Source organism: Lynx rufus, unplaced genomic scaffold, assembly GCF_022079265.1.
Source record: "Lynx rufus isolate CCGP_SWC_20201006 ecotype Redwood Valley unplaced genomic scaffold, mLynRuf1.p SCAF_2, whole genome shotgun sequence".
Taxonomy (NCBI): domain Eukaryota; kingdom Metazoa; phylum Chordata; class Mammalia; order Carnivora; family Felidae; genus Lynx; species Lynx rufus.
In genome coordinates this window covers 46,215,922-46,240,012 of record NW_025814834.1, presented here as the reverse complement: position 1 = coordinate 46,240,012, position 24,091 = coordinate 46,215,922, and the positions used below count along the sequence as shown (strand labels likewise).

The window sequence follows — 24,091 nt, the reverse complement described above, 5'->3', positions numbered from 1 at the left end:
GCAAAATCAGAGATCATCATGTATGCCTCCTTGGTTTCAAAGTGGAATAGGGTGCCATCATCTTCGTTTGAATCAGACAGCAGTGCCCAGAGCATCATGGGGTGTAGGGCCACGTAGCAGAGCCTAGTTGGAGAGGGACATGACTGCCACTGTCATAATCAAAGACTTCTGTTTGTTCAGTACTGTTAATAACCCCAAACTGTATCACACTTCTTACCTATAAGCTAAGAGAAAAGTATTAATCTTCTTTGTCCTTAAATTTGCAGATAAATATAATTAATGGTAGATGTATAATAGGCAAAAGACAAGAAGATTAGGGAACTTGGGAGGAAATTTATTTGAGATATTGTTCTTATCTGCTGTGCCACCCATAATACTGAGTACTTATGTTTATTCTTATTTATTCTTATGAATAAATTTATTTTTATTCAGTGTCTCGTGGGGAATTCCAGAGTACTGTTTATAAATATTTAAAAAAAAAATTTAAAGACTTTGTGATTAAAATGCATTTCGGGGCGCCTGGGTGGCTCAGTCGGTTAAGCGTCCGACTTCGGCTCAGGTCATGATCTCACAGTCTGTGGGTTCGAGCCCCGTGTCGGGCACTATGCTGACAGCTCAGAGCCTGGAGCCTGCTTTGGATTCTGTGTCTCTCTCTCTCTCTGCCCCTCCCCTGCTCATGCTCTGTCTCTCTCTGTCTCAAAAATAAATAAAAACATTAAAAAAATTTTTTTAAATGCATTTCCATAAAAGAGGTTCGTCAATGTTTCTTTTTGCTTGAATTTTTTTTTTTTATTTTTATAGGATATCAAGTGTGATTGAACTCAACGTCTGTTTGGCTGATCATCATGAATCGTGCTTTTAGCAGAAAGAAAGGTAAGTGTTCACATTTAAAGGACCTGGGGGTCAATTCAATATTACTATGAAAATCATAGTAATGATTTTCTAGTAATAGTATTTACTATTAACTGATGTAAAGGAATCAGTTTTTCATATTATCAAATCACATGGTTCAGGAATGAGGTTAGAATAGAGTAACACACATCTGCAAACATTGCTAATTAACCTTCTTGGGTTATCACCCTGATGAAAGAGTGGATTTGTTTAATACGTTTAATTCAAAATACACTTATGACAGTGTGTTCTCTGGCAATTTTATTCTGTGGTGTGAAATTGCAAAAAATAAAGTGATCTCAAACTAGTCCTACTAGATAGCATAGCTGTATAATACTAAATTCCCTGGACTTAATAAAAATTTACCATGATTTAATTTTTTAATGCTTATTTATTTTTGAGAAAGAGAGAGAGAGAGAGACAGTGTGGGAATGGTGGAGGGGCTGAGAGAGGGAGACACAAAATCTGAAGCAGACTCCAGGCTCTGAGCTGTCAGTATAGAGCCTGATGCTGTGGGGCTTGAACTCACGAACTGTGAGACTGTGATCTGAGCCGAAGTTAGATGCTCCATTGACGGAGTCACCCAGGCACCCCAAATTTACCATGGTTTAAATTCATGCTTCTGCATGTCTGCACATGCTTCACTCTTTATTGAATAACATGTGAGGCTTGATGGTAGGTAAATTGATAACAATGAGGCTAAAATAACTTTGTTATTAATTTTCAGGCAGGGATTTAAAATAAATATAAATGTAGTATATCATAATTATCAGCATAGGAATGAAAGAAGCAGCTAGTTAAATGCTGTTTTTTTAAGGGGCAGGAAAACATGGCATTTGACGAATGTTTCATGATGCACTCATAGGAAGAATTGCAAAATTTGATAGTTTTACGTAGTTCAGTGAAGTTAAAATAATGTATCCTTGTCTTTTTGTAAGGAGCTGTCTGGTGCTGGACACAAGGCTCTGCCCTATTTAATATGCTATCAGTGAATTGAGAGAGAATAATTAAATAGTCATACTCAAGTTCATAAGTGATTGAAAGCAGAAATACATGAACTGATGTGGTAGAATTACAGATATGTGGGGCTGAAATGACCAGTTGGGTCATATTCCACACTATAAACTTAATAAGATCATGTAAATTGCCAAACGTGAGTCCAGAAAATCGAACACTTTCATTTTTACTTATATACTGTTATTATTTGGAAGATGCACCTTAAATTCTATGTGGGTAAAAAATGACTGAAGAATTAAGTCAACAGCGTGTATGAAAGGTTCTAGTTAATTTTCTAATGTATGAATAATGGACAGTCCAGAACCACGAAGTAGATTGTTCTCTTCCATTCCATGAAGTCTGGCATAATGTGTTCTCTCTTTAAAGGACTGATTGACACATTATGACATGCACAGATGAGAAAGGCTGGGGTGACTTCAGGGCTTTCAACCTAGAACAGGAAGTATGGCTGAGAACCCTTGGTGTGGTCTTTCAGTGTTTGGAGGACTGTCATGTGGTCATGGGACTAAGTTTAATACAGATCATATGAGTACAAATTACAAGGTCATTGATATAATGCAGGAAAACATTCCAACAAAGTTGTGCAAACATATCATAGAATTGCTTGAAGTACAAACTTTTTTTTTTGTTTTGGAAGTGAGAAGTGTTCAAACATTTGGCTGTGGTACAGAGGATTGATGTATTCAGTAGGGATTTAGGTAATGTGAACTTTCAGGCACTTTTCAACCCTGGGAAACTGGGAATTTATTATTTTGATTATTTTTCTGAATAAGGGGAAGGCAAAATAATATTTATTGTGGTCTGCAGCTTGCATCAGATTTAAAACATACACTGGAAGTAAAATAATGTTTCATTTTTAATTCTTTAACTAGCAAAAAAAGAATCTGGAAATAATCCTATGATACATATAAGTATTTTTAATGAAGTAATAAAAATCTTACATCACAACTCGTCACTTTAATCATATTATCTTTTTTTAATTTTTTAAATGTTTACTTTGAGAGAGAGACAGAGAGACAGAGAGAGAGAGAGAGTGCATGAGGCAGGGTAGAGGCAGAGAGGGAGGAAGACACAGAATCTGAAGCAGGCTCCAGGCTCCAAGCTATCAGCACAGAGCCAGACGTGGGGCTCGAACCCACGAACTGCGAGATCATGACCCAAGCTGAAGTCGGACGCTTAACCGACTGAGCCACCCAGGCACCCCTTTATTATCTTATTTTTAATGTTTATTTTTGAGAGAGAGACAGAGTGCGAGTGAGGGAGGGGCAGGGAGAGAGGGAAACACAGAATCTAAAGCAGCCTTCAGGCTCTGAGCTGTCAGCACAGTGGGCTTGAACCCATGAACCTCGAGATCGTGACCTGAGCCCAGGTCAGACGCTTAACTGACTGAGCACCCAGGCACCCCCATATTATCTTATTTTTAAAAAACATTTCTAGGTGCGCCTGGGTGGCTCAGTCAGTTAAGCAGCCGACTTCGGCTCAGGTCATGATCTCATGGTCCGTGAGTTCGAGCCCCGCGTTGGGCTCTGTGCTGCCAGCTCAGAGCCTGGAGCCTGTTTCAGATTCTGTGTCTCCCTCTCTCTCTGCCCCTCCCCTGTTCATGCTCTGTCTCTCTCTGTCTCAAAAATAAATAAACATTAAAAAAAAGAAAATCACTTCTAGGCTCTTTTTATTTGCTTACATTTCCTTTTCCCATGGTTTTGAAGTTGAAACTCCCTTTTTCTAATTTCTCTTTAGTTGAAGAGGATTTTGGAGTTTTTCATAAGAGAAATCCCAAGTAACCAGCAATAGTATATTTGTTTCATTTGACGACAGTGGAAATATAGCCATGGGGAAAACTGGACTGATTTAGAGAATCAGGAAAGAGAAGCATTTGTTCTTTCCTGCTTTGCCTCATTCTCTTTAAAACGTTTCTTTTTTTTTCCCTCCAAGTTTAATGACTAAATTTCCTTATCAGGAAATTACTGATCAATATTTTACTCTAATTCCAAGTTAGAATTGATACCAGAAGTTCTACCTACTTACTAATCAATTCTGACTCTCACTTAGTGAGGTTGTTAAAGGAAGAATTCTTAGAGCCTCTGCTGCTAGTTTCAACCAACAGCACTATTTGGTTGAATTTTAATTTGAATTGGAAAAATTGAATTTTATGAGAGAAGTCCTACATCTTGACAATCGGGAGCTGTAATTGTACCCCTAGAGAATATATTATTCAGTCATATTTCCAATAACTAACATCAGCACACACTGTATATTCTACTCTAAACAAAGTTTCAATCAGTAAAAACTCATCTCTTCTTTCATAATTGTCCAATTTACTTGGTTATCACATGCAATCTTACTAAATTGTCCTGTACCTCAGAAGCCTGTGGAAAAGAGATCATCTTAAATTCAAACATATATTTTTTTCTTGTTATCAACCTTTCTAATTAGTATGTTGTCTGGTATTCTTTGGTTGAATTACCGGTGACTTCACTGATTTTCTTTGTAAATGCTCTCTCTAATGCTACAGATTCTAAAAAAGAGTGAATGTATTAGAATTGCATCATTGTGGACTATTTTGAAGAGATCTATAAAAATTAGTCTAACCTTATAATCATTGATTATTGAATGAATGTATTTGTTCTCTAGCTCCTTTCTTATTTTAGCTTTCTCTTTGAGTTTTTACAATCCTATAATAAATTCATTACATCAAAAATGAATAATTTAGTAAGAAAACATAAAATATTGAATGTGAATGCATGTGATTAAATAATTCAACCAGATGCTCTTTATTTTATCAGTTGACAAACTGATGAGTAGATATAATCATAGCATCGCAGTTAAAATTTAATATTTAAGTATGATTTCCCTTTTTTAACCCATTCACATGCAGGCATTCACCCAACACCATTTTGTTTTAAATTTGATATACTAAGGGCACCTAGGTGCCTCAGTCAGTTAAGCTTCCAACTCTTGATTTCGGTTCAGGTCATGATCTGAGCTCAGGGTTCATGAGTTCGAGCCCTGCGTTGTTGGGCTCTGTGCTGACAACGTGGAGCCTGCTTTAGATTCTCTCTCTCCTTCTCTCTCTCTACCCCTCCTCTGCTTACATTCTCTCTCCCAAAATAAATAAATAAACTTAAAAAAAAATAAATTTGATATACCCAAAGCAGATGCTTTCAATATGCTAAGCTCTGGGTGATACAGTAATAATGAACTTCCTGCATCGTTCTTGATGAGCTCTTAATCTAAGTGCATTTTGAACACAGATTTATTGACCTAGCAGTCAGAGTGGTTTGATACTTGCCAAGTATTTTGAAATGTTGGCATTTCATTTATGTGACTGTTTACTCTTGAGTTAGTGACTACAGTTTAATTTCAAGGAAGGGGGCACATTCCGGAATGTCTGTGTTCCTGTTTCTGTATCAGTTCCATATATCTAATTGCTCCTATCGGCATAGATAGATAGTGACCGGGAACCATCATCTGTACTCACTCTTCAAGGTCAGTCACATCTAAATGAATTAATATAAAGAGTTTTATTCTGTTAGTTTTTCCTTCTGCCAAAGTATAAATTAGGATGACAGTAAGGATGTGTTTTAGAAATCTTTCAGGTGTTATAAGTATACTGCCTGTGCTAGAGGTATGTAATGAACAACCACTAAACCATCATCTCTTGACGATGTGGATGTAGATTTTTTGTCATTGTGACAACTGCGGCTTCTCCACTGGTAATTTAACATTGTGAATATTTTAGTCTGTCATCAGTAACAGCTGGATGTAACTACCCTTTTTCTAGGTCACTGCAATACAAGACTAGAATGGAAGTAGTATCATCAGTTTTCAAATAATAGTAGCTTATAGGAGAAAGCAATTATCCCTCTGCCTCAGGATTGGAATGGACCATTATATTCAGATTTAGACTTTATATACTTCTGAGCAGTGTCATGTATCTTAGAAAAGGAGACATGAGAATAATTGAGTTAAGGGGTTACAAAAAGAAATTAGATTTTTTTTTTTTTATGTTTCCTAAAGGCAGATCTTTGTTTTTATTATCTTGATGTTTTTATTGTTCTGGTGTATAGCATTGTGATTAATTTCTTTTAATATACAAGTGCAATATTGTATCCCAAATCTAAGTACAAATTATTCTTGAATTAATCATTTCACCATTTAGTAGCAGTCATAAAGAGAAAACTGTAATTAAAATGAAAATCCTTATAGGAAATAAAAATTTTCTACGTTAATACAATGTCGATATGCTTTTTTGAAGCTTAGAATGTGTTGCTTCTCAACATACTTCACCCATGCACAACTATCACATATCTGCTTCAGTAGTCAGAAATAGCCCTAAGGTGCACCATGAGCTTGGGATTTTATTGATCCCTCATGTTTTGTCTCAGAAGTTCTTGTGAACATTGTACCCCATAAACATGTTTAATATAAATATAGTGCATTATTTTCCAAATGGTATAAAGTAATTGACATTCCGGAAAGATAGGCCTTTTTCTCTTTGTCCTCACAATCCCCCAGTTTGAGAAGAACATATTAAAGATACCAAACTAGTTTCTGTTAACATCATTTTCAAATGTTCTGAATTGAATGTTAAAAATACTTCATTAGTAATCTATTTCTTTTCAGTACGTACTTATTTACTATTTTTCATGGTGAAATACGTCTTTCATTCTATTCTGTTCATAATATTGATTCTAAATGTTTTAATTCTGTGAGGAGTAAAATACAAAACTCTACTAAAGTAGACAATGGTTTTTGAAGATTGAGAAGTTTTACAACAAACAAATGCAATTTCGAAAATGTAGTCAAATATGATTAGTTTAACATTTTTTTGCTTTTTCTTCACTTATACATTCCACAAAATATTTTGGAAGATATGTGGAATATGTAAATACAATCCAAAATTGAATGAAAAATATTTTTCTATTTCTAACAATAATACGCAATACAAATTATTTTCAATATGTTTTATTGTTTTAGTCACTTTGTTTTTAATATTCTCTTAAACTAATCTAAGGACTATTGGAAAGGTTGAAGATTTATTGATTAGGGAACTTTTAAAAAAACTGTAGGGGCGCCTGGGTGGCGCAGTCGGCTAAGCGTCCGACTTCAGCCAGGTCACGATCTCGCGGTCCGTGAGTTCGAGCCCCGCGTCGGGCTCTGGGCTGATGGCTCAGAGCCTGGAGCCTGTTTCCGATTCTGTGTCTCCCTCTCTCTCTGCCCCTCCCCCGTTCATGCTCTGTCTCTCTCTGTCCCAAAAATAAATAAACGTTGAAAAAAAAAAAAATTTAAAAAAAAAAAAAAAACTGTTAATCACGAGAGTATAAAAGGAAATGAGAAAGATATCACATAATCACATAATTGATGTAACTACTTGTAGTCCACTGAGTTGTTACTTTTTAAACTGTCTTTTAAATCAAGCCTATAGCTTATTATGGTCTTTTTATCCCAAGTTTGTATACACTTTCCAGCTACATTGTTTTTATATCTGACTAGTTATTCTTTCTCAATTTAGCAAAAGAATCATGATTTAGAATTGCTCCCACCCATATCACACTCCTTACATATGCTAATGAATGAATATTACACCCTTAGAACGTATAATTTAATTTAACACTGTGTGTTCTTCATTGCAGACAAAACATGGATGCATACGCCTGAAGCTTTATCAAAACATTACATTCCCTATAATGCAAAGGTAAAATAGTTTATATGATATTATTGAATTTATTTTTTGTTATATTATTATTATTAAATTCATGGTCAGTCTTAGAAAGATTGCTTATGCATTGGCATTTCCTAGTAGATGATCCCTGAAAAAAAATTGCATAAATAATTTTGTAATGGATAGTATGGGAATGATTTTTCTCTCCAAATAAGTTAATTCTTTTTTTTCCCTGTCACTCCAAGTAAGGGATTATTATTATTAAAAAAATTTTTTTAATGTTTATTTTTGAGAGAGAAAGAGAAAGAGAGAGAGAGACAGAGAGAGCACAAGGGGAGAAGGGCAGAGAGAGGGAGACAGAATCTGTAGCAGGCTCCAGGCTCTGAGCTGACAGCACAGAGCCTGACACGGGGATCGAACCCATGAACAGGTGAGATCATGACCTGAGGCAAAGTTGGATGCTTAACTGACTGAGCCACCCAGGTGCCCCCAAATATGTGATTATTTTATTTAATTGTAAAGAGTATTCTTTATAATTTCTGTCAGTCATGTATGTATTTTCTTCACATGATTTTGGCTATCATTGAAATTAATTTGTAATATCATGGCCTATAGGAAATAAAACAACCAACAAATTAGCATCCTTTAAAAGCACTTTAATGTTGAATTACACAGCAGAATATAAAAAACTAATGTTGGGGCGCCTGGGTGGCGCAGTCGGTTAGGCGTCCGACTTCAGCCAGGTCACGATCTCACGGTCCGTGAGTTCGAGCCCCGCGTCAGGCTCTGGGCTGATGGCTCAGAGCCTGGAGCCTGTTTCCGATTCTGTGTCTCCCTCTCTCTCTGCCCCTCCCCCGTTCATGCTGTGTCTCTCTCTGTCAAAAATAAATAAACGTTGAAAAAAAAAATTAAAAAAAAAAAACTAATGTGATAATGAGAGAAATGAGCTACAATTTTAATGAATGCAATTATCATTCAAAACAAGAAAGACGAAACTTAAACTATTAAGAAAACAGAAAAAGAGCACATTATTTTACTCTTTCGTTTAGTTTTCTTCATTTTAATAGAGAAATAGAAACAATCTATGCCCCATATCTTCAAAGATTTGATTCATTGTCAATGTTGGAAAAGTGGACAAATAAACAAATGCACTTTGCAAAAATATCTTTACAAGATAGGTGTTATTTTAGAAATAGGGAGCACAAAACCTAAAATAAGATTTCAGAGAAATCTGAGTCTAAACTTGTAAGATACAGGAGAGAAAGTTGCATTGGGAACATGCAAGTGGGTCTGACTTAAACAACTGACCTTTGGACACAGTATGGGGAAAACAGAAAATGATAATGTTATTTTTATAAGGGAACTTAAGGATTTATGGATTAGTAAACTACATATGTATAATGAGAAGAGGTATGAGAAATTATTTTAGGAATAATTTTAGAAAAAACATTTATTGAACAGAAAGTCAATGCTATTTAATAGAGAACCTCTTGAGTGCTGGTCTGAGTCTGAATCACAGGAAGATGCATTACAAGGCCATCTAGAGGCCTGTCCAGAGCGGTTGCTCAACAGTGAGATTTGTAGTACAGCAACTCAATTTTTTCTTGCTGACTTCATAGCAAAGAAATGCTCTAAAATATTTTTGGTGTAAAACTAATATACTTGAAATCATTGCAATGCTTAGGAATTTCCCTGTAATGTTACCCTGAAGATGAATAGCCATGATTTAGTATGAAAAGTTTAGTTAGCTGAATGAGAAAAATTGAGTTAATATTATCTCTCTTCCACAGATATTTCTCATATTAACTATTGAGAAACTATATGAAAAGTATAGAGAAAAAAAATTAATCTTGAAGACCACTATTATTTTAAAATGCATGCTCAATATCTTGATCATACTAGAGTCATATCTTTAAAGTAAAATCACCACATATTTTTTTATATATATCTCAGTTTGAAAGACTGGTTTATAAAGTGTTAAAAGATTCTAATTAGAACTACCCTTAACCTTAACTGCAGTATGAACAGTGGAGATCTGCTTGTCTACATGGAAAAATTGCATGTGCTAATTCACAGGTGCATAACAACTATAAGGCATTCCACATGCAGTAGAGGGAGGGGACAGGAACATCCTTCCAGACAGGGGTCAGTAAATTATAAGAGCAGGTCAATTTTCTCCATTCTAATATGGCTTCTTGAGTAATAATAAATGTCATGTATACCAAGTAGTGTTAAAACTATTTGAAGAACATTATTTTTTTTTATTTTCCTTTTTTGTTTTTTTTTGTGGGACATTTAAAATTCATCATTAGTATTTATTTTTGAAATTTTTCTGTATTTCTTTAGTATACATGCCATTTGAAAACCAAATCCATGTCCATAGGAAGTACCTTAGCACAACAACAACAACAACAAATGCAGACTCTTGATTATACATTAATAATACATTGATTATTGTATTGATTTGTATTATTTATGTTATTAATATAGAGTGTTAGTATTATTTATATATTATATGGTGTATATATTAATATATATAGTATTTATTTATTTTGTTAGTTAATGTTTATTTTTGAGACAGAGCATGAGTGGGTAGGGGCAGAGAGAGAGAGAGACACAGAATCTGAAGCAGGCTCCAGGCTCTGAGCTGTCAGCACACAGCCCATCGTGGGACTTGAACTCACAAACCATGAGATCATTACCTGAGCTGAAGTCAGATGCTTAACTGACTGAGCCACCCAGGTGCCCCTATTAAAATATATATTATGAACACAACATGTTACTTATTCATACAGTATTCATACTTACTCATACAGTACTGCAATGCAGAAAAATAAAGCAGGATATTGGGGATTGGGAGAAGTGGGAAAGAGGGAGAGGTGGTGCCGTGTTACACAGAATGGTCAGGGACGATCTCTGAGGAGGGCAAATGCCTTAGGGAAATGACAAAGTGAGACATGTGGCCACATGCCAGATGAGCAGTCTGGACATGGCCAGCATTTGCAAGGTGGGAAAATGCTTGCCTAGTCAAAATCTTATCAGGGGTTGGGGTGGCTGGAATTCAGTAGAATGTGGTGGAAGGACGGGAAGCCCCAAAGGCACATGTGGAGTAGAGCAGGTGGGACAGTGGGTGCCTCGTAGTTCTTGCAGGGCCTTGGAGCCCTTGCCCAGGCAAGGAGAGTGATTGTGGCTTGAAGCTGAGTAGGACCTGAAGGAGGAAGGTGGTGGGCATTGGGGGATATTTTGAAGATAATGCTGATAGGGCCTATAGATGGATTGTGTAGGAGCTTCCTATTTCTGCTATAATTAGAACAGTAAGCAGAAATTAAAAAAAATTTTTTGATCACCCTTAAGGAAGGCCATAGGATTTTCCATTCCTTCCAAATTTTGATGAGACTGCTGAACTGTCTTTTCTATAAAGGTGAAATACTGGAAAACTTTTACTTTAACAAACTTAATATTCTGTTGATGTGAAAAAATATTCTGGTCATTTTTCAAATGAAGAATTATGATGCTTCATAAAAGAACACTTATTTATTAAAAGTTTTATTCTAAAGAGTTAGCATGCCAGTTTGCACTATTTTTGAGTAGAGAGCCAACGTTCCTTCGTTGTCTGTTTGCTGTGTTCCAAGTTTTAAAAGTGAGTGAATCCAGGGGCACCTGGTGGCTTAGTCGGTTAAGCGTCCAGCTTTGGCTCAGGTCACTGTCTCATGGTTCATGAGTTCGAGCACTGCGTCGGGCTCTGTGCTGACAGCTCATAGCCTGGATCCTACATCGGATTCTGTGTTTCCCTCTCTCGCTGCCCTCCCTCACTCACACTCGGTCTCTCTCTTTAAAAAAAAAATAATTAGAAAACAAATTTAAGAGTGAGTGAATCCAAAACAAATGGGAATGGGACTTTGACCTTAAAAACCTATGGCTTCCATGGGAAGAAAGAACAGGCACCAGAAACAAACAAAAAAAAAAAAAAGTTGGAAAAAAACTAAATAGATTATGACCAACAAGATAAAATATGAATGTCAAAGAGAAGTTTGAAGTGAAAGACGATGTTATATATCAATGATTTCTAGAGGTATCAGAGTTTCATATGTGAAACATGCAGTTTGCCATTAGGTGTGTTTGGTAAGAGAGAAGGCTTCACTGAGCTGTGACCCCCAGTATCTTTCTGACGAAGTGAGTTGTTGTTTTCTGCCAGTCTTTCTCAGTCTCACAACCTAATCTTCCTTAACATTTATAACCTGTAGGCTCTTATTTGGCTTCCAAAAACAAACAAAAAACCAGCAAAGAACAGCAACAATAACAACAAAACCCATGAAAACCAGATGCAATCTCAGGATAGTAAGTGGTTAGAACTTGAGTATTCTAACCCTCAGTAGTTGAAATCCCCATCTTAGCCACTTACAGTTGGAACTTCTAACAAACCTCTTAATAGTAATTGATACAGACAAATCAGAACCTAGATTTGTGGCATGTTCATATGTCCCCAACAATAGCAAGGCTGTACCCCAACAACTCCACTGATGTTATCAGAATTAAGATAAAAATTTTTTAATGTTTATTTATTTTTGAGAGAGAGAGACAGAGACAGAGAGACAGAGTGTGAGTGGGGTAGGGACAGAGAGACAGAGACAGAGACAGAATCTGAAGCAGGCTTCAGGCTCTGAGCTGTGAGCACAAATCCCGACACGGAGCTCGAACCCAGGAACCACGAGATCCTGACCTGAGCTGAAGTCCGATGTTCAACTGACTGGGCCACCCAGGCACCCCTGATGTTATGAGAATTTTATCAGAATAACTACATCATTGCTGCATCCTATTGCAGTGATTGGAGCAGCATGTCTCAAACTATCCGGGTTCAAATTTCAGCTCTCTCAGTTAATATCTGAATTATGTGACTTTTCTCAAGTTTTCCCATTTGTAAAATAGGATTAATAATTGTACCTACTTCATTGGACTGTTAGAAGGTTTAAATGAGTTAATAAATTAAAAACCTCTTCAATCAGGGGCGCCTGGGTGGTTCAGTTGGTTAAGCAAACGGCTTCGGCCTAGGTCATGATCTTGCTGTTTCCGAGTTCAAGCCCCGTGTCAGGCTCTGTGCTGACAGCTCAGAGCCTGGAGCCTGCTTCCCATTCTGTGTGTCCTTCTCTCTCTGCCCCTCCCCTGCTCTCTCTCTCTCTCTCAAAAATAAACTCTAAAAAAAAAAAATTTAAAAACCTCTTCAATCAAGGTCTCGTATATCAAAAGCTTATTATTAGTAGCATTATAGACAGTGTTCTGTGAAGTCTAGAATTGCACTAGTTATTATCTCTTGAAAATTATTTAGTGTTTGCATTATTGCCTGAAAAACAGAACAAAGTTCTTAGAATACATGTCAGGTTATGTTTTCTGTTCACATCAGAATCAGAAGCAATGAGATTAGCCCATGTACCTGCAGTGGCCAGCTTGAGAATTTCAGTGGGGAAGGAATAGCTTTTCCTGTAAGCATGACAGGAGACTGCTGACCTTGTAAGTTTATATACCAGAGAAGGTTTTGATTGTTAAAGAAAGATACCATTGTAATCATACTTTGCTATTACCTTGAGTTTTCAGCAACTGCATTCTGGAGCAAGATGTTAATGCAAAGATCATCTTGGTCTTAAAATCAAATGCAGAAATATCAGGAAGTCCATGCATACCTTATAAAACTGTTGTGGAGTTTTACAAGTAAAAAGTTAATGAAGAGAGACAATTGCAACATTATGTGGCCTAATGACTCATGGTACAGAAAGGCTTTAATGTAACTAAATCATTTTACTAATGACTTCTCAAATCATTTTTTGTGAATATATGATAAATTACCCTTCAATGAAATGTTAATATTGGTTTATGACTTAATAGAAGAAAATCTGGGTCTCAGAAATAAATGCTGCAGTGTCAGAAACAATGGAAATAAGCAGAGAAAACATTCAAATTGAACCCTGTGGAATCATTGAAAGTTGGGTAAAAGATACATCCCTATAATTGATGAGATGCATTTCCAAAGCATCCAAAATGGTTTAGAATTCCAAATTCATGAGATTCCTTAGAGCAGCTTTATAGTAGCAGTAAACACAAGCATTTGCCAATTTTGCTGGTTGTAGATACCAGGGGGAACGTAAAAAAATATATATATATCAAAGCCCATAAGAGCTTAACTGCATTCCATGTAATTCATTTCATTTGTTCAAAAATGAATCTTAGTTAATCTCAAAGCATACGAGCCATTTTTAAAAAGAAATTTTATATAGAGCCTTTCAAAAAAGTTTTCTTAGTCATTAGAACTGTTTTTTCATAATGCTAGTATGTATAACATATTCATTCCAAACATTTTGAAACTGTAGTATGAGCATAAAAATTGAACATTAACCATCATTCTTTCCAATTAAAAAAGTGATAATGTGCTATATCAAATATATTGGAAATAATTCTGCATCTGTACTATTTGGAAATGTCCCTTTATGTACCACAGCAACACTGACACGTACTAAAAAAGGAAATTAGAGAGCTATAGTATGTTATTTTCCCATTGCTTGCTTCAGAATGGTAAGCTTAAAAGTTTTCATGCTAAACAATGTGATAACAAATAAGAATATAGTAATGATGGGAAATTTGCTGAATTATGGCTTTATAGTTGGTACGTGCTTATAGAATACAAGAATAAATGGAAAAAGAGAAATGGCAGTAAGCACCTATCATTACTTAATTTCTCAATTCTTGAGATGAACTTATAAAATGAATTTAATTTCTGGAAAGCATATGTTTGTTTTAAAAGAGCATATGCTTAGTTGTGTGTGTGTGTGTGTGTGTGTGCGTGTGTGTTTCCTAAAGTTTTCCCGGGTAACTGAAATAGTTATTTTTTAAAAATTTTTATTTATTCATTACTACTTTTTTTATTGATGTATATATTGACATCTACATTATGTCAGTTTCAGGTATACAACATACTGATTAGATGTATGGTATATGGTAAAATGGTTAACACAAAAAAGTCTAGTAAACATAATTTTGAAGGTAATCATCATTGTATACTTTACATATGAGAATTCTCTTTAAAATGTTGTATAGCTTCTAGAAATTACTCAATAGATATTAAAAACTCCAGGGGCACCTGGGTGGCTCAGTTGATTAAGCATCTGACTTCGGCTCAGGTCATGATCTCCCGGTTTGTGAGTTCGAGCCCCACATAGGGCTCTGTGCTGTCAGGGCAGATCCTGTCTCCCTCCCTCTCCCCCCTCTCCTGTGCATGTTCTCTCCCTTTCTCTCTGTCTCAAAAATAAATAAATCTTAAAAAAAATAATAATCCCTTCATCTTTATTCTCATTTCTCATAAGTCCTTCAAAAAATGCTCACCTCTTTACTAATTTTCCTATATTTAGTATATGCTTATTTTAGTTACCAAAACTGCTATTGAAATCAACTTGATAAAAGGATTTTTTTTTTTTTACATTTTCAAACATTTTCCCCCCAAATTACAAAATTGCCTATTGGCCCAGACCTTTAAATATTCCAAGCTTCAGAATGCTACCATTTGATTCCTTTGAGACCAAGTCAGACTTTTCCTTCTTCACAAACATTCTTTGCCTATGAACAAACTTTGTTGTGATTTCATATAGTGCCAAACATATCCATGTAGAAATATGAAATAAATGATAAATGTATCAAGCATTCGGAAAATTTCCCATATATAACAAGGTGGTCTCCAGTTGAAGAAGTATTTAAAGATAAATAACATCTTAGGCAATATTTATCAAGGGACTATGTTAACAATAATATCATTAAGCAGAGCAGAATGAGAGAAATAAAATACTTTACAAAAACTTACACTTTGTGGCCTCTCTGTTATGGAGGTAAATACGTAGACTTTATTTAGTCTGCTTTAGCTCACATCTCTGCCAAACTGCTGACTGGTTTTAAATGATGTCCAAAGGGTCAATTAACACACAAAGCCACATAGACAAACCAATTTCACAATGAACACATATAAAGGGAAGACATGTATACACATTCTATTTTGTCTTTGGAATCATTCATCTGCTTCCTAAGTAGGTTATCTCTTTCAAATTGGGAATCATATTTTGCAAAGGAAAGAAAAATGGACATAGACTAGTAGATTTGATTTCTAGACTGAATTTTCCTACTATCTTGCTGTGTAAGCTTGAGCCTCACATTATTTTATCAAGAAGATGATGGAATTAGAAGACTCACAAAGGCCTTTTCAACACTAAAAGTCAATGAATCTGTTATACATAAAATGTCTTTTATTTTTTAAGAAAAAGATACTGTAGTCCATTGTGAAATGTAAGGAATAATTAATATGGAGTTTTTAGTTTCTTTTTTTTTTTAGTGTTTTTTAGAGAGAGAAAGAAAGCCAGGGAGGGGTAGAGAGAGAGGAGGACAGAGGATCTGTATCAAGTTATTTATATTTAAACATCAAATCAGCATTATTAGTGGATATATGGTTGCATTTCAAATATTGATTGGAAAGATGTTAACTGGAAGCAAGTTGCCTCCAGAATTCTTTGTCATTTGTTTCTGCTATTGTGAGATAAGAAAAGTAGCCAATTCCCTTCAGAGACAAGAGTCTCTTCTGAAGACAAAGGCAAAATTCCAGCTGACAGTGTCCTTACATTTTAGGAGATGTGCGCAGGAAGTGGCCATCTTACGTCTCTTAAGAAATAGGTACATACATATATTTAAAACAAACTGAAGTCATTTTTGTCTTTCTTCTAATCTTATGAACTATGGGAAACTTCATCTCCATAACAATTATGCATATTTTTACATTTAAGAATGGTCTCCTGTTGTGCGCCTGTTTCTTCAGTTTCCAAGAAAGTGTTTGTTATCTTCTCTTTTCTCTTCCTGCTGGAATAAGCAGCTCCTTTTTCTGAACCTTTAAAATTCATATTCAAGAAAGTACAAGTGGAGTCCAGTCTCAATCTTTGTGGTAGATAGTATTGGAGCATCTTCTTTCTCTGTAACTCGCATAGTTTGATTGCAAAGCAGTAAAAAGAAAGGCCATCGGGAGCTAAAGATCTGATGTAATTTATGCAACCATAGTCTTCCAAAAGATGTATCTCAAAATATAGAGAATACAGATAAAACTTGGAAGAAGCACTTGTTCACGCTACAGGTCTGCACTGTATTATTTGCTAATAATAATAACTTTATTATTTCGTCAACATGATAAATGCTGATTATTAAAAATTAAGCAGTGCAGAAAAGCACAGAAATATAGAAATCAACCCAATGCTCAAAATCATCTCAGGCAGAAACAACCCACTGGTAAACCCAGTGTTTACCAGAAGTCCAGGTAATCTGGACTCTCTCTGAATAAATACAAATGCAAGAATAGATGTATGGATTTAAAAAATAACATTCAGCAGTATATAAACAACTCTATACTAGTAACTTTCTGTGCACTTCACATCTGTCATCTCATTTTAATCTTCACAAATGCCCAATGAGATTAGGTCTATTAATATCCCCCATTTAACAGCAAAATTGTAACATTAAACTGGAAATGGTCAAATAGTTAAGGAGAATGAGTCTGGGAATGAGCCAGATAGTCCTATCCAAATAGATAGTTTGGAAGAATAAACTTTATAAGGAGGAAATTATAGGGGTTCCTGGGGGACTCCTTCAGTTAAGTATCTGAGTTCAGCTCAGGTCATGATCATGGTTCATGAATTCAGCCCTGTGTCGGTTTCTGTGCTGACAGCTCGAAGCCTGCTTGGGATTCTCCCTCTCTTCTTCTCCCTCTCTCTCTGCCTTTCCCCCATTCTCTCTCTCTCTCTCTCTCTCTCTCTCTCAAAAATAAATAAATAAACTAAAAAAAATTAAAAAAGAAATATTGTAGCATGCATGCTATTTTACAATAAAAAACATTGAAATTTACTTGAATTTAACAAACCAAAAAATAAAATTTAAGTGAATTAAAGGAGTTACTAAATTTCAGAAACGTGTATCTTAGCCAAAAGGGATATTAGTTCCTGAAAGATTGCTCTAAGGTTAAAGGAAGACATTTATGATAGTCATTAGCTGTTTGGCATCCTTATGTTTTTCCTTAATAGCACATTTCAGTTTTTGATAGCATGTGTGTATGAATGATGAAGTAGGTAGCCTACTTACATTCCTTCTTATAGTGTGCTCCACTTCCCAGGTTTTGCTGCTTATTTCAATTCTACTTGCCAGGATTCGCAACATTTATATTTTGTTCTGAAACTATGATTCCCTTAGTAGTTTAGATGTAATTATATATTGAAATGGATTCAGATCACCAACACTCCACCTACCATTTCTTCTCTGTTTCTCAGTTCTTTTTTTTTTTTAAATTTTTTTTTTTTTTTCAACGTTTATTTATTTTTGGGACAGAGAGAGACAGAGCATGAACGGGGGAGGGGCAGAGAGAGAGGGAGACACAGAATTGGAAACACGCTCCAGGCTCTGAGCCATCAGCCCAGAGCCCGACGCGGGGCTCGAACTCACGGACCGCGAGATCGTGACCTGGCTGAAGTCGGACGCTTAACCAACTGCGCCACCCAGGCGCCCCTGTTTCTCAGTTCTTTATTTGATTTTGGTTTTCCTCTTCAAAAAAAATTTTTTTAAAAAAAGACTCAATAGGGCACCTGGGTGGCTCAGTCAGTTAGGCGTCTGACTTCAGCTCTGGTCATGATCTCACAGCTCCTGGGTTCGAGCCCCATGTCAGGATCTGTGCTGACAGCTCAGAGCCTGGAGCCTGCTTCAGATTCTGTGTCTCCCTCTCTCTCTGCCCCTCCCCAAATTGCGCCCTCTCTCTAAAATAAATAAACATTAAAAAAATTTTTTAAAGACTCAATAACTTCAGTATTTTGTGTGCTGTTTCATATTTGAGAATGTCTGCTTATCATCTTAGATCTTCCTTTCCCTAAGAGCACTAGTCCCTGTCACACAGTCTTCCCTCATTCCCATGTTGAAAAAGGCTCTGAATCCACCTCACTTTCTCCCTTGAAGTTGTCTTACTTTTTTTGCATAGTTGCCTGAGACTTGATTCTTTATCATTACATTTTAATAACATAACATATGGGCCTAACTTAAGTCTCTGTGAACACCTGTAATGCCTTTCAGAAAATGAAGTCCTCAGTTCTGCTGTGAAGGTTGCCTGGGAGGAGAAGTGAACAGAAAATGAGGCCTCTGTTCCTCAAAATGTAACAACAAACTCAATTACTCAAAGAAATAGATACAGTGATTAAGGACTATTATTCATACAACAGAACCAACAGTTTGGGATCTGGGAGAGCTGTGTGCGGGAATCAAAAGAGCATTGGGCTTTGGAGTCTCAGAACTGAGTTGAAAGCAGGCTCTACAACTTAGTGGCAAGCCTAGTATTTAACTGTTTTCACAGCTACAAAATGCAAATGACTGGTTCCTTATAAAGTTTTTATGACAGTTAAACAAGATAACATCGGTACAGTGCCTGGCACATGGTTAGCACTCACTAAATGTTAGTGTTACTGTGTCTTTCAGTTATACCTAGGCTTAATAAAGATTTGCTGGGGCATCTGGGTGGCTCAGTAGGTTAAGCCTTGGACTCAATTTCAGCTCAAGTCATGCTCTCACAGTTCGGTTCGTGAGATTAAGCCCTGAATCCAGTTGTGTGCTGACAGCATGGAGCCTCTCTCCCTCTCTCTCTGCCCCTCCCCTATGCTCTCTCTCTCAAAACAAATAAATAAACATTAAAAAAATTGATATAACATTGTTTTTATGGAAAAAAGTTTCGAACAACCAATTTACAGATTGGTGTTTTTAGAATGCAGCACATCCATTAGTAGATTAGACCCTGATTCTTTGCATATGTGAATAACACAACTGTTCCAAGATTCATTGTTAGGAAATCATAGAATCAAGTTGCACAATCTTCCTCTCTACCTGTGCCTTGTCTCTCAGGCAGATTTTATCTGTGATAGAATAACTCACGAATGGTGAGAGACAAGGCAGCAATGGTTAATTACTTCCTAGGAGATTTACAGTCAGAAGGCATAAATCACTCTATCCCAGACTCTGCAGGTTCAGATAAGAAATGGTACCTCAGGCAGCAAGCAAGCAAGCAATGAAGGGCCTTGATTTTCCTTCACTTGATCCCCAGTTATAATCCTAAATAATTAAAGACAGATCTCTAGCTCCATCAGGTTTTGCATTTATTTCTGAGGATTACCACACCACACCACTTACTTACTTACATGTCTGTTTTTATTGCTTATTAGAATGGTATTGCTCCAGACTTGTTCACACAAACATTTGCTGAGATGACGGAATAAAAACAAAGCAAGTCTTGCAAGCAGAGAACTATTTCCATTTGCAAATATTCAGACTAAATAATATGCTACAGGAACTGCTGGGGAAAATGAGTGAGATTGAATATACTCAAGCATTTTCAAGAGAAACGTGTCAATAAATTTAAGTTTTAAAAAGTATGTAGAAAGAGTGAGGAGGGGCGCCTGGGTGGCGCAGTCGGTTAAGCGTCCGACTTCAGCCAGGTCACGATCTCGCGGTCCGTGAGTTCGAGCCCCGCGTCAGGCTCTGGGCTGATGGCTCAGAGCCTGGAGCCTGTTTCCGATTCTGTGTCTCCCTCTCTCTCTGCCCCTCCCCCGTTCATGCTCTGTCTCTCTCTGTCAAAAATAAATAAACGTTGAAAAAAAAAAAATTAAAAAAAAAAAAAAAGAAAGAGTGAGGAAACAGCAGCTAAAAGATTTAAGAAATTAGAATTCTACAGATGATTTTGTACGTTTGCATGTGAGCATGACAATAGTAGGTTAAAGTAGGAAATCAGTTATTATAATCAATGAATTATCTATTCTTTTTGGAAAAGTAAATAAGGCACAGAAAAATTGTATAGTAGAGATGTAGAGACCACAGATCCATAAGCATTGTGTAAACTCGCACAACTTTAGCTCAGACTTTTATAATGAATTAATGAATGAATGTTACTTTTTACATTTATTTAGTAAATTTCATGAATATTATCTTTCTATATGTTTTCCAGTGTAGTAAAACTTGCGAGTGATGGAAGCACACATGACATTATAGTAAATGATTCAAACGACAGGGCACTAATTAGCCAAGTGAGTACAGGAACTCATTCAATAGTTACCAACATAAAATGGAAATCTTTGTAGTTAAAAACAAAGTTAATGGACTATTACAAATTTAAATGGTTTTGTTGTTAGTTTCAGCATCAATCACTATGGTGAGATGATGTGTAGAACTGTATCCATAGCGAGTTTCACTGTAAGGCATAAATTAACGATCTTTTTTTAAATCTAATTCCAAGAGGCAAGTTTGTAATTCCAGAATAGCTGATCAACAAAAGACATGAATGCTTACTTTAGAGCTGTTTATAGACTGCTTCAGCCTCCTTCTTTTTAGCATGTACTAGGTGCCAGACTCCAGGTGTTTAAAATGCCTCCCCCACAGTTTCATAGAAGAGTCTCCAAGGATTATACAATGTTGAATGATTGGAGGAACACACAAGACCCCTTGGGTCTCATGAATGTCTTTACTCATCATGTAAGGCTCTAATAAAGGCAGTGAAAATGTTACAGCAAGAGAAAGAATACACACAAAAACATCAGGAGCCCAAGAAGCTTCCAGCACAGCTCTCTAGGACCCTTTTTTAGCCGCACAAAACTCATCTCCAGATTATGAACCACCAACATATGTGCAAGGAATTTTGGCTTCAAAAGACCTTGTTCTTATATTGGCCAAAAATAAGTATGAGATTTCTACACATCCCAGAGACATGCATACAGCTGGCTCACTATCTTACACACTGTGATACCTTGAGTTACACCGAGGATCATCTATGGGAAGGGTGACGACGGATTTTTTTAATGGAGACCAAGAACCAGTGGAAATGATTTTTGTGATTAAGGTGAGGTGGCCTTTAGTGTCATGCATGTACAGCATCCCAGAGACATCCTCGAAAAATGGCCCATTTTACAAAGTCTAAGGGTTCAGTATGGCTGGAGTGTAGACTCGAAGTAGATAAAGAATCATGAGGATTGTATTCCTGGGTGACAGGTGTGACAGGTTGATGGACTTGAACTTGAACTAGGGGATAATGAGGTACCAGTTTAGGAACACTTAGGTTGGAGATATCCGAGAAATAATTAAAAGACCAGAATACAGAGCACAGTGTTTTGAGACTACTCAGTACACACTAAACAACTAAAAGACTAATACTGTGATCTTGCATTTTAAAAGTTCTAATAATTTCAGCAAGAAGCCTATTATAAATAGGACAACAAACAAACAAAAAATTGTTTTGAAATCTGTCTCATGCTGTGAACTTATGTGAGAACAAACTACTGTTTTCAGGTTTCAACACCTTCAAAGGAAAGTGTTTCTCAGTTAACAAAGGCACTTTCAGAAGGCCAGGTGAAAGCTGGCTTCCTGTGGAGAAGTTGGCCTTCCCAGTTTCATTATGGCTTCTTTCCACCATATGGAGTCAGACATTCCCTTCTTTCTGTTCCATTTTCTCTTTTATCCAAGCGTTTTAATTGACTTCTAAAATAGCAATTAATTGAGGTTAAGTTTATGTGTGTGTACACAAATCTGCATAATTTACACACATGTATAAAACACACATGAAAGTATACACATATAGGAACTCTGCATGCACAACATCTAGCAGATCAAATGACAAATGGTACCAGCGTATCAATCTGGCTCTCTTCATGTTGGCATAGTGTCTTTAAAAGAAGCTATTTCTTGAAACCTGAAAAAACACAAGACTACATTTTTTTTCTTTTGAGTGATGAGCCAGTTTCTTTCAAGTACTAAATAACAAGGATCATCAGTACTATACTGTGTATGTACCTCATCCTGCCCCATGATAAAATGTCTAAAAAGTAATCACAAACAGAAAGCTATTTCCTGTAAACTGCAAAATTACACACGTCACACAGAGGAGTGGCTTCTAGGCCTTTGCAAGCTGCCATACCCTCTGCCAAATATTATTACGTCATGTTTGTACTTTTACATCCCATTGAGGTAGTCACGACTGATACCGTATGTTACAAGTAGGAATAAGCATAACCTCAGGATGCTTAAGTGACTTGTTTAAGGTCACATCATGTAAAAAGTGAAACCTGGTCTTCTGTGCAGATGATGTTCTTTCAGGTTCTAACCGATTTGAAATGTATTGCTTTTCCTCCCTAGGCTGCCTTCTCTCTTTTCAGAAAAGTAAGAGTAGAAGAATAAATTGTCCGATTACTCTTAAATATTTTTAAACAGATAAAGATAATATTTTTATTACACATACAACTTTTTTTAAATACTTTTTTTTTTAGCATTTATTTTTGAGAGAAAGACACAGAGCAGAGCATGAGTGGGAGAGGGGCAGAGAGAGAGGGAGACACAGAATGGAAGCAGGCTCCAGGTTCCGAGCTGTCAGCACAGAGCCAGACCCAGGGCTCAAACTCAGGAGTGGTGAGATCATGAACTGAGCAGAAGTAGGACGCCCAACTGACTGAGCCACCCAGGCTCCCCCATATACAATTTTATTTTGAATTTTACATTAAAGGAACCTTCTGCATAGAAGTTTATAAAAAAGACAAAGTTGCTTTTGAGAGTGGTAGATTCTTAATCCATGGAAATGAAGCTACTTGGTGCCTTCTTAGCCCAATCTTTTTTTTTTTTTTTTGAACCTTTTCATTCCCTTTCTGCACTATCCTAATACAAATTGCCATTTTTGTAAATTGGACATGCATAATGTTGGTCAGATTAAGAGCTACCATAGTTATTTGGGGCACAAAGAGATATTCTCACTGAATATGCAGTTTTAATCTTACTTGGACTTAATTAGAATGGATCAGTGTTTCTTAAACTGGCGTGTTTGTTAAAAATGCAGATTCCCGGGCGCCTGGGTGGCGCAGTCGGTTAAGCGTCCGACTTCAGCCAGGTCACGATCTCGCGGTCCGTGAGTTCGAGCCCCGCGTCAGGCTCTGGGCTGATGGCTCGGAGCCTGGAGCCTGTTTCCGATTCTGTGTCTCCCGCTCTCTCTGCCCCTCGCCCGTTCATGCTCTCTGTCTCTCTCTGTCCCAAAAAATAAATAAAAACGTTGAAAAAAAAAATTTAAAAAAAAAATGCAGATTCCCTGTCCACTTATTCTGATTTAATCTAGAGTGAGCCCAGAAACCTGCATTTATACTGTAGTGTACTTAAGAAGCATGGGAAAGTTAAGGGTATTTTCTTTGTATTGGAGGGGACAAATAGCAAAACAAATGAAGCACACAGATAAAGCCTCTTTTAATCAATAGTGTTCATCATCCTCCCTACAAATCTTTATAGGAAGCTAATAATAAGCAGCAAAATCGAGTGGCTTTAGTTTCAGTTCTCTGCTCTTGCACACCAGCTGTTACAGTGTTAATAAGCATCAAAATCATCCAAAGGTGATGATTTAGGAGACCAGAAAGAAAATTTCAGTATCTGAGTAATCTATTGTACTGGTGATACCTGGGTAAAGAA

At 36.5% G+C, this 24,091-nt stretch overlaps 1 protein-coding gene across 10 annotated transcripts in view; it reads left to right on the top strand.

Annotated features, from left to right (window-relative positions):
• Positions 1 to 845: 845 nt before the first annotated feature.
• GULP1 (GULP PTB domain containing engulfment adaptor 1) overlaps positions 846 to 24,091 on the top strand; it is a 96,819-nt gene continuing 73,573 nt past the window's right edge. For all 10 annotated transcript variants that reach the window (XM_047085301.1, XM_047085300.1, XM_047085299.1 and 7 more), the window contains exons 1-2: positions 846 to 873; positions 7,542 to 7,603. In XM_047085301.1, the coding sequence (XP_046941257.1) occupies positions 846 to 873; positions 7,542 to 7,603 (90 nt within the window). The remainder of the gene's footprint in view (positions 874 to 7,541; positions 7,604 to 24,091) is intronic.